The sequence below is a fragment of the Beauveria bassiana genome, assembly GCF_000280675.1.
Source record: "Beauveria bassiana ARSEF 2860 unplaced genomic scaffold BBA_S00060, whole genome shotgun sequence".
Lineage (NCBI taxonomy): Eukaryota > Fungi > Ascomycota > Sordariomycetes > Hypocreales > Cordycipitaceae > Beauveria > Beauveria bassiana.
Window position 1 is genome coordinate 33204 of NW_007930895.1, and position 10946 is coordinate 44149.

Sequence of the window (10946 nt, forward strand, 5' to 3'; positions counted from 1 at the left end):
ATAGCTGATGCCAAGGATGACAGGGTCAGGACACCGCTCTCATATGCCACCGAGAAGGGACATGAGGCTATCGTCAAACTGCTTCTGGCGACAGACAAGGTCGATACTGATGCTCAGGATGATAAGGGTCGGACACCACTCTCTTCGGTAGATCCTCCCTATAAAAGTGGCGGACACAGTATTTGCCGTTAAACTTACACCCCAGGACTGCTGATGTCGAAGCCTTTTGCTTCGACGTCAAATACGTTGATGGCTGGGAAATTACCGCGGTCATCAATCTGTCGGCTAGAGCAAAGCATTGTCGAGGTGCCTGCGCACCTTCACATCAGGGCCATGCAGAAACCCTGTCGACGTCGAACAGCATAGGAGCTCACCTGTGTTCAGTGACCAGAACTTGTGTAGCAACTGCGTCTCTCCCTCTCTCCGACCCCGGTACGTCAACGACTAATTACTTATTAGCCAGGTGGGACGGGATGGAGGCCCTGACTAACTTAGAGCTGCCATCAGACCACCAAAAGTGGGCAGTGAGATCGCCGAGGTGGCCATGTATCTGCATGCTTATTACGGTATTGGAGCCGAGCGTTAGAAAAGTAACTATCATATTCCAGAGACTATAATTACCGTCTCTTTTACCAAACAGCTTGCTCGCTTACTTGGCTTCAGGTGCAGGCTCGACTTCGCCTTCTCCTTCGCCTTCTCCTTCGCCTTCTCCTTCGCCTTCTCCTTCGCCTTCTCCTTCGCCTTCAATTAACGGTTTACCTATATCCACCAAGGTTTGGGCGGATTGCATGATCCCCTCCTGTATATTTTCAAGGGCAACCTTTTGTTCTTCAGGCGTAAGCTTTGTCTCGGTTTCAAGCTTTACTTTGCCTTGTTTTATGTCCTCGTTGACGCTTCCCATGACGTCCAGAATCTTTTGCAACAGCACGGCCAGGTCTGCGTTGGCAGTCTTTACCTCTTCAGGCTTTGGCTCCTCAACCGGAGGCTCGGAAGGAGGAGAGTCTTGACGCGAAACGAGGGCATGCTCTCGGTCAACTGCAGGAGTGGCATCGAACTCAAGTTTAGCAGACACCGCCAAAGCCTTAGCAGCAGCTAAGAAAAGACGGGGTTTCCGTATTAGCAAAACTCGTTTGAATTCTAATCGGCAGTGCAACGACGTGTAGACCTGTCGGAGAGCACGTGTAGGTGAACGAGTGAAAGATGGAAAGGAAGATTATGTACGTACAAGCCAGTAATGCAATGCTGGTGATTCGGACCATTTTGAGAGACTGTCTTTAGGCCTTCTTTAAGTATGAAAGAAAGAAAATTCAAGTGCAGGATTTTGACGAGAAGGGCTCAAAAGCGACAAGATATTTGAAATCCAGAGACGTGATAACTCGTCACTTGACAGATGATGAGAAACGGCTATAGTTAATTAAAGAAGGAAGAAGTTATAGCCTTGAGGCAAACCATGTAATATTTTATACTCTAGAAAAGAAGACCTTTATTTCTAAGTATCTGATTGAGCTTTATGCAAAAGTCATTAGATTAACAGGTGTCTTGCATAAATTGCAATGCGTAGCAGGGCAAGTATATAGCGGATAGTATTCATGACAAGAATGCAAGCCGGTACAGTCTGCGGTGCGCGCCACGACTTGGAGCTTTGGCTTAGCATAGAAGGTAAAGCAAGGTTAAAGCCATCGACATACTGAGCGTGACAGGCTGATGAATTTCAGCTGAAAGATACACGGCGCATACATGCTGTTGAATTGGAGGCGAGGTCCATACAAATCTCAGCATAAAGATTGACTCAATGTTCGGCAAAGAAGTTCCGCCTATGGCGGCAACTAGCCCTAGCGTCAAACACAGACAGTGTCAAGCCTCAACTAAGAATTGCGGCAAGCGAGTCATTTTCAGCTCGAGAAAGGTACCACAAGAGGGGCTGTGTACACGCTTTACGAGCATATGCTTTTTTTTTTTTTTTTCAGTTCTGCGAGTTTCTCTTTTCAGCTATCGACTAGTACATTTAGGGTTCGCCATTTTGAATTTAGAGTTTTCCAATGATCGCCACATGTGTTGGTCAGTACAACGCATGACTTTATGGGCATGACCACTCGTCCTTCGTACAAGAACTTGTTTATGCACAGTGGATGAGATAAGACGAGATAGTACATCACTACATCGCGCACACATCCTACTCTGGCACGTACACGATGCCTAGCATTGAAATGATTCTCAGCAACGTGGTCTCCATCTACAAGAAAATTTTCTTTTTCATGCCCTATGATGTCAGAAGAAGCAGGTTAGTAATATATTGTTTCACACTATTGGAGACACAACTGAAATTAGGCAAACTCTCTAGCTACGGAGTTGAAATACGAAAGCTGCTTTCGCCATCTAAGTAGATTGCGCTTCAACGTGAGGACGTGTTAAGCCTAGACCACTAAAAATAAACTACAAATTCGGCCGGTTGCCTCTGCCGAATTCTACATCTACAAGTCCCGAATCTTCCAACAACGCCTTTCAGATATTCAAGTACAACTGTTTACTATACGCAAGATGAAGATTGCTATTATCTATATCACCATTATCGGGCTAGCCTGCGCGCAGTCTCCTCCTTATAGGGAGACGCCTCCAGGCCAACAAATTCTTGATCAAGCAATCGCCGGCATTGGTAAATGGGGTGGCCCCGGACAGCTGCAAAGCAACCCTCCCAAGAGTCCTAGACCGCCTTATAAGCACATGATAGGGGGTCTTCCAGAGCTCTTCAAGCCCAAGCCTGGCAGTTCTGACTGGAGGGAGGACACGCTCAAGGGGCCAAGAAAGAAGCCTGGCACAGTGTGGCCGAAGAACTCGTCACCAGACTGCCGGAAGCGCGATTTGTGCGTGCCGGGCTCGGGCAAGCTGCCGATCGGCGGCAAAATTCCTTCGGTTGGAGGCACGCTAGTCAATACATATGGGGGGCTAGCAGGGGGGTATGCGATCGGGTTAGGAGTCCAGCGACTCGTTGAGGCTATTCCCGGCGCACCTGAGAAAATTCAAGAGATTATCGACTCTATTACTCGCTTCCAGGATGAACATTTTGGGAAGGGAACCCCCATGGTCTATCCGATCAATCCTGGAAAGTATGGCCATTGCGAAACTGTCCAGCGACCTGACATTCATCCCAACCCGGAGTATCGGAAAGAATTGATCCGAATCAACTGTCCGCCGGGGACAGTAGTTGAAGAAGTGGAAGAGGCCCCGGAAACACCAGCAGAGCCGCCGCGGCAGTGCTTCGACACGACTGGACCTATACCATGTGGAGGCGGGCAGACGGAGGTACAGCTGGATATAGGACGTGCCGTCTGCGGAAGCTGCGGAAGCTTCTGGGACCCGGAGGGCGGAAAATGCAGAGATATCAAGGGGGCGCTTGTATGGCCATCTCTTACGGCTATAACAGAGAGGGGCCCGACGCCATCAGGGCAGTGCAACGACTCGACTGGCTCTTTCCCCTGTGGAGGTGGGCAGACGGAAGCAGAGCTTGACATGGGCTGGGCTGTCTGTAGAGTTTGTAGTGGCTTTGCCTGGGACCCCGAGGGCGGCAAATGCCGGCAAAAAAACGGCAAGCTCCTCTGGCCACACCAGTCGTGAGCGAGCTGCGCGTTGAGTAGTTGTTGCCTCTTTGGTTTTTACTAGTGCAGATTGGGCAAAGCGTACGGTGCACCATTAATATCTACTTTTATATTATTACTCTTTAGTTTTAAATTTTAAAAAACTAAAAGGCTAAAAATATAATTAGGCCACTATACCCTACTACTAAACCTATATTACTATACCTTCAAATAAATACTACTAAATCTATAACTTAAATAATTAAGAGTCTAGTACTTAAAGATAGTACTTTTTATAATAATTTTTATAATATATTTCTTTTTTATATATTACGTAGATTATAACTATAATAGATATTAAAAATTATTTAGCTAGTTAGTATTTTAGGTTATAAGTTATTATTTTATTATTAAATTATTATATTTATAGTAATTAAGCTGTATTTATAAAATAATTAACTAGTACTTTATATATATTAATAAAAAAATTAACGAATTAAATATTTAATATAAATTATATTTAATTTAAGGTATAATTAAAAAAGTTATTTATAGGTAAATACTTATTTTTTATTAATATATATTAAAAATAGAATAATAGTAATAACCTTTATTTTTATATAATATTATAAAAAAGCTTTATCTTTAAAAAGCTATTATAAATATTATATATTTAGATAAAATAATATTATAGTTAATAAAGAGGTAATATATTAATTATATTAATATATTTATTTTCTTTTCTTAAGAGATTTTTAGATTTACTTTTTTTTAATATAAAATATATATATCTTTTAAGGTCTATTACTTACCTTATTATATAACTAATTTAGTATTTTAATAATATTTACTAGTAATAGCTCCTTTTTAATATTAAAATATAATTATTTTATTATTATAAATAGTAATTAAGGTATTAGACTTTATAAAAGTTTAGGGAAAAATTATAATATTATCTTTATTAAGTTCTTAAGGTTCAAATTTTACTTAAAATATAATATAAAGTAATTAATATTAATCTTTATTAAGGAAAAGAGAGATAATTTCAACAAAAGATATTAACTAATAATTTATTATATAATATATTATTATTATTATCTTCTTAATAAATAATAAATATACCTTCTTATTTAAGAGCTTATAATGAGCTTAATAACTTTTCCTTATTTTTAAAAAATATATAAAAAGCTATGTAAAAGTAATATATTTTATTATTAGTTAACTTATAAATATCTAAATATAATATTTATATTTAAGTTAATATATCTTTTTAGTTATTAAACATAATGATAATATTTTTATATTATATAAGTAATTCTAATTAAATATATTTATTATTATATTAATTAAAATTAAACTAATAAGCTAAATAGTATCAAGTTTATTTATTTTTAATAATATAAGTATATATATAAAAAGTAAATAATAACCTTATTTAACTAGGTAAAAGATTAAATTCTCTTAAGTTATAAAGAATATTAATAATTTAATTAAGAAATTAGATTAACTTAAATAAAAGTAACTAAAATTATAAAGTTTTATAAAAGTTTTACAATAAAAAATATATCTTTTTTAACTTCTTTATATATAGAAATAACTTAAATAAAAATAATGTTAGCTAGTAGATTTAAAATAAAAAGGTTATTATTTATCTTAATTTTAGGAATTAGGAAATAATTAAATACCTTAGTGTTACGAACGCTGCTGCATGGATGCGGGGCCAAGCCGGACCGCCAGGGTAGGCACGCCCGCAAGCTTGGCTGGGACATGAGGTCACGTGATGGCTCATTGGATCATTGAGATGAGCCAGCTACACAAGATCATTGAGATAGTTAGATGAGCCTCATGAGCCTGGCCTACAGTAGAGAGATAGACGGGTACTTAAGGAGGAGGTATTCCCACAGCTAGGTAGTCTAGATCTCTACTGATCAATCTAAGCAATAGTTTCACTATTGAGAGTCCTACTCTTAACGAGACCTTACGCCGAAGATACTGCTCATTGCTACTTTGTAGCGTTTCAACCTGACTCACTACCTAAGAAACAGACCAACGGTGGATTAGGATTAAGCCATCGTTACACTTAGCTAAATATTATTATTAAAAATAAAGATTAAGATCTTAATAATTATTATCAAAAAATTTAAGTTAATATTATATTCTTTATATCTTTCAAAGAATGATAAAGATAAAAAAAGTTATTTTATTATACCTATACTAATTATTATTCTATAACTATCACTACCACCGCCGATTAAGGAGCTTTAGCCAGAGGCAGCGTCAGAGGCAGCGCTAGAGGCAGCGCTAGAGGCAGCACTAGAGGCAGCGTCAGAGGCTCGATTTATCCATCAGTTTTCATGTAAAGATGCCCATCCATCATTACAGTCGTGCCCATCTCGTGTCTTACAGTATACTAGTATACAATACAACACTAACTACCACCAAAGCTTCCCTAAATCTCCAGAGACAGCTTCAGCGGCAAGTCCCTGCTGCTCGTGCCGACCTCGATAGTATACGTGCCCCGCTGGAGCTGCCACTGCTGCGCCTCGACGTTCCACACGCTCAGGTCCCTCCGGGTCAGGGCAAACGTCGCCGTCCGCGTCTCGCCCGGCCGCAGACTCACCCTGTCGTAGCCGCGCAGCTGCCGTCGCGGCGCGCCCGGGATGCCCACGTACAGCTGCACCACCTCGGCGCCGGCCCGCTCGGCGCCCGTGTTGCGCACGTCCGCCGTCACGGACACAACATTGTCCCAGAGGTCCGCGGGGCCGCCGGGGATGACGGCGCGCGTGGGATACGCGTCGTCGAGGTTCGCGCCGTCGACGCGCCGGACCGTGGCGTTGGACAGGGCAAACGTCGTGTAGCTTAGGCCAAAGCCAAACTCGAAGCGCGGTGTCGTCGTCGTCGTGTTGGCCTTGTCAAAGTGGCGATAGTCAATGTACACGCCCTCGGCAAAGTCAGACTGCGGAAAGTGGACAAAACGCCCCTCGGGCGCGCTGGGCCTGAGCACGGGATAGTCGGTCTCGTTGCGGGCGAGCGTGTAGGGGAGCTTGCCCGAGGGGTTGGACTCGCCGTAGAGCAGAGAGACGAGCGCGGGGCCCGACTCCTGCCCGGGGAGGTGCGCAAAGAGCACGGCGGTCACGTTGTCGTGCTCGATAAAGGCGTCGACGACGCGCGGGCCCGCGTTGTGCAGGACGACAATGGTTTTGTTGCAGCTGTCCGCGACGCTCTTGATCAGGTCGTCGGTGTACTTGTCCTGCAGCGCGAGGCGGTCATAGGTCTCGCAGGAAAAGGCGTTGCCAAAGACAATGCACACGTCCGAGGCCGGGTCCACGACTGGCAGCGGCGAGACAAAGTCGTTGAACAGCGCCGTGCCGTCGGCGTGCGAGCGCATCTTGAGCGCCTCAAAGGGCGAGATGGGGTTGGCCGGGGTGGTGGCGCCGGAGCCGCAGCCGCAAAATAGCGTGCCGTTGATGCCAATGGTCGATGCGTCCTTGGGGTCGCCCAGATCGCCGCCAATGGCTGCTCAGCTGGGGCCAATCGGCTCGTAGCCGTGCTGCCACTGCGAGAGCCCGTCACCGCTGCCCGGGGCGAAGAAGTCGGGCGTCTTGGCCGAGTAGCCAAAGATGGAAATGAGTCGTGGCTTCGCGAGTGGAAGCGTGTTCTTTGTATTTTTCACCAAAACGTGTCCTTGGACGGCACCGTCGAGAAGCACAGGCTTCGCTGCTGGATCGCGAGCGTCGACAATCTCGTGCGGTTTCGTGACATCTTTTGGCATACCAACCCCTGGATTCCGGATTTCCTTGTCCTGCTTGAACTGGTACCAAGCGGTGAGAATTCTGCACAACGAGTCAGCATAAAACAAAAAAGCCGAGGCTGTTTGAGGCGTCTACCTGGTGGCCATGTCGTTGACTCTCGACTCGGGTACCGAGCCATTCTTGACAGACTCAACGAGCTTACCGCCCCAATAGGCCTCAGGGTCGGGCATGGCCATGTCCATGCCCGCCAGAGCACCGGCGTAACCAGTGTGCTGGGCGGCCCAGTCAGACACGACAAAGCCCTGGAAGCCCAGCTCCGTCTTCAGCAGGCCGTTCAAAGTCTTGCTGTTGGCGCAGCTGTGCGAATTGTTGATGCGCTGGTACGAGCACATGATGTTGCCGGACCCGGCGTGTACGGCATCTTGAAAGGGCCTGCGAACACATCAGCAACAGTCATCAACCACTTGTCGTACTAGCATACCACAGATATAGCTCGTGCATTGTCTTGTCGTCAATGTTGGACGATAGAGACTCAGTGTCTGGACGGGGATTTCTGTTCGTCTCTTGCTCATTCCCAATAAAATGCTAGAGGCCGAATTCGTCAGAAAAGAGGTCATTTTACGCCGGATGTGACTTGCTCACCTTTGTGCTGGCAATGACACCTTGGCCCTGGATGCCGACGATGCTTTCCGCCGCCAACGAACCCGACAAGTACGGATCCGCCGCGAAGCCCTCCCAATTGCGGCCACTCAGCGTTACGCGCCAGGCCGGCCCGACGACGGGGCCCAGCAAGACGTTGACGCCCTTTTTCCTGAACTCGTCGGCCATGGCGGCGCCTCTGCGGGCCGCCAATTCCTTGTTCCAGCTGTTGACCTGGAATTAGCTCCTGTCCTTTCGATCGGGAAACAGAACAACAAGACTATAAATGTGCAAAGGGGTAAGACGCACCTTGCTCCGACGTGTATGCCACTAGGAAACGAGCTCACAAAGTCGGTCGCGCGCAGCCCTTGGCCAGCATCGCCCAGGCACATGCCTGGGAAGCCGAGCCGGGAAATGTTGGCAATGTTGTCCGTGCAGCCATTGTGAATATCCTTGGAGGCGCCGGTGAGGCTGACCTTTTCTGCCAGCGTCATCTGGGACACGAGGTCCTTGGCTTTGGCGTAAGCGTCTGCCCAGGGGCCCGTGGCAGACATTTCCGCTATCCATGACCGAATTAGTCCTCGACTCGTCCGTCTCTTCCCTTGCGTCCAAGTATTTGTAGAGAAACTCACGGGAAGGATACACCGGCGGCGATTGGCCGTAAAAATACGTGTCGTTGGTGATAACATCACCGGAAGCGGCAACGGCGATGACCTGCACCGTCACAGCGCAAAGCGAGATCACAGCAACCATTGTCTCTTATCCTTGAGAACCGAGGACGTCCTGTTACTTTCACAGCGTCCTTAAATGGATGACTGACCGGAAGTTAGACTGCAATGGCGAGAAAAGTTTGCGGCATGGGAGGCATGGAGGAATGAGGACGGCAAGCGCAGACTTCTTATTTTATGTCGAAATTTTCGAGCGGTGTGTGACAAGTTGATTCATGCATTCATGCACGTGCGAGTGATCTAGCTAAATGCGATGGATCGCTGGTTGAAGTACTAAAGAAATCTTACTTGCGAATGGATTTATCGAGGGATTCTCAACTATAAAAAGAAGACGGTTCTCCAGCCAGCAAGGTAATTAAAATAAGAGAATTCAAGGCGTCACGTTATTCTATCAATCTGTTGATCTCTTTGTGCAAATTTCTTCTTGTATTGTGACTGGAATTGGGCAATGCAGGCCCACTTGAGTCATAGGGCTAGCTACCTTACTTGGCGATGCAGCTCGATTTGCGGATCTCGGCGAGATGGAAAGATTAATGCCGCGGATCAGCTTCTACCGAGTACGAGGTTTTCATTCTTTTTTTTATGTTACCAAATAAGCCATGCAGGTTGTCCCCATGAACTCAATCCCATGATTGCACGCCGTTGGGTATGTAAACCGTCGGGATAAACCTTACCTGCCAATAAAATTTCTGGCTCTTCCTTGTTAAAGCTTGCGCTAACATCTGTCTCGCACCTCTGCCGCTTGCAGAAAGTCTTTGAAATTTTAATTCAATCGCCAGGCTTTCGGTTCGTCGTCCTCAAGAATTTCTAGTGCGGCGTTCTCGCCAACCGTTTGTCGCAGTGTGGCCCAAGTTAGTCTTGGCGACAAGAACGCGGTGGCTGGAACTTAAGATGCGCCACCAACGGTTGATTCAACTGTAATATTTCACCACCAAGTTTTTCAATACATTTAAAATTTGTGGGGAAGTGGCTTGCGATGGGCCGCCATCAACATGCTGGGCCCGATTTCCTCGCGTCCACGGCCGATTCGTCGGCATCACAAGCCGCATTCTGCTAGCTCCTTTTGCATCAGTTTGTGCACGGCTTTGCTGATATTCAAATGCATCACAGTCATACCAGCGCCCTGTGTGCAGTCACTCTGCCCATCTGTCTTGAATCATGCTGGCAAATACTAAATACTGAGGATACCGGGAAAGAAAAAAAGGCAATGAGAAACAAAGAACATAAGGCTACAACCGAAAATGGTGCAAAACATCATGCAGACATGTAATCAATCAATTAATCTGTATCCTGGGCTGGATTCAGATTAATTACTGAATTAGCACTTGGACTTGAGGATTAATTAATGATTCAATGATTCATTACGTAATTGACAGTCCTAGCATCATCCTGCTGTGCCTAGTGCACCTGCTCTAGGAGTCTAGGAAGCATCCACTGCCATCAGTATCTAGCTTAATACTAAACGGGTCTGAACGTGAAAATGGCCAATTAAGAAGTCCGTTACTAATCTAGCATCTTCGGAGACATCCGGGTTGTATCCTAGGAAACAGTACGCCTTGCCCCACTGAACACTCTCTCGGCCTCCGCCGACATCGCTGGTATAGAGAAAATGCTTATGGTAAAGTAGCCAACGTTATCTGCAATACCAAAGTATCGTATTGTGTCCAGCAGGTGTCCAGACATCGTCTCGCCCGAGTGGCTGTGCCTTACGTTCGGCAGGCCTAAAAGTGCTTCGCGGAGGTTATAGTGTTCATCGACCCATTGGCCACAGATTCCGAGAAAGGCCTTCCGATGCGGCGACGACCATAGATCAATGCTAAAGTGGATTTTCGACTTGGCTGCCTGCAACTGAGACTTGATGGCCTCGCGGTGCAGGAGATATGACCTCTCTATATGAGCAAATACAGTGGTGCCAGATTGGACAAGGACTTCTTCGGCTTTCGGATTGACAGCGCAGAGTAGTGCTTGGTACTCTGGCCCAGAGACACAATTCAGTGGCAGGCGGCGCCGCGTAATCAGTTGGATCTGTGCCTCGTAGAATGCATCCAGCTGGATCGTATTCCTTAGTATCGATTCTTCGCTGCGAGTCGCAATCTCCCGGCTCTTCTGCTCTGCGTGCATAAATGCCACTTCCAGGGACTGCTGCAGCGCCTTCTTGGCTGGTCGTTCTTCCTCCTCGATGGTAATACCGTGCGCAGTTCGCATGTGTCGTTTCGCGATCGTGGTCGAGACCGTTCGCCATGGCGGGTTACAGC

At 46.0% G+C, this 10946-nt stretch overlaps 4 protein-coding genes across 4 annotated transcripts; 1 reads left to right on the forward strand and 3 right to left on the reverse strand.

Annotated features, from left to right (window-relative positions):
• Positions 1-39: 39 nt before the first annotated feature.
• BBA_09619 (uncharacterized protein) lies at positions 40-1259 on the reverse strand (the record flags this gene model as incomplete). The annotated part of the gene is made up of 6 exons (XM_008604716.1): positions 40-158; positions 199-253; positions 319-344; positions 492-550; positions 654-1092; positions 1226-1259. The coding sequence occupies 6 exons, from the start codon at positions 1257-1259 to the stop codon at positions 40-42; spliced, it is 732 nt and encodes a 243-aa protein (XP_008602938.1).
• Positions 1260-2538: 1279 nt separating this feature from the next.
• On the forward strand, positions 2539-3612 carry BBA_09620 (uncharacterized protein; the record flags this gene model as incomplete). The annotated part of the gene is made up of 1 exon (XM_008604717.1): positions 2539-3612. The coding sequence occupies one exon, from the start codon at positions 2539-2541 to the stop codon at positions 3610-3612; it is 1074 nt and encodes a 357-aa protein (XP_008602939.1).
• A 2409-nt stretch (positions 3613-6021) lies between these two features.
• BBA_09621 (glycosyl hydrolase, putative) lies at positions 6022-8716 on the reverse strand (the record flags this gene model as incomplete). The annotated part of the gene is made up of 7 exons (XM_008604718.1): positions 6022-7088; positions 7146-7405; positions 7460-7756; positions 7806-7909; positions 7967-8189; positions 8273-8522; positions 8596-8716. The coding sequence occupies 7 exons, from the start codon at positions 8714-8716 to the stop codon at positions 6022-6024; spliced, it is 2322 nt and encodes a 773-aa protein (XP_008602940.1).
• A 1514-nt stretch (positions 8717-10230) lies between these two features.
• Positions 10231-10896, reverse strand: BBA_09622 (transposase-like protein; the record flags this gene model as incomplete). Its single annotated transcript, XM_008604719.1, has 1 exon — positions 10231-10896. The coding sequence occupies one exon, from the start codon at positions 10894-10896 to the stop codon at positions 10231-10233; it is 666 nt and encodes a 221-aa protein (XP_008602941.1).
• Between the last annotated feature and the right edge of the window lie 50 nt (positions 10897-10946).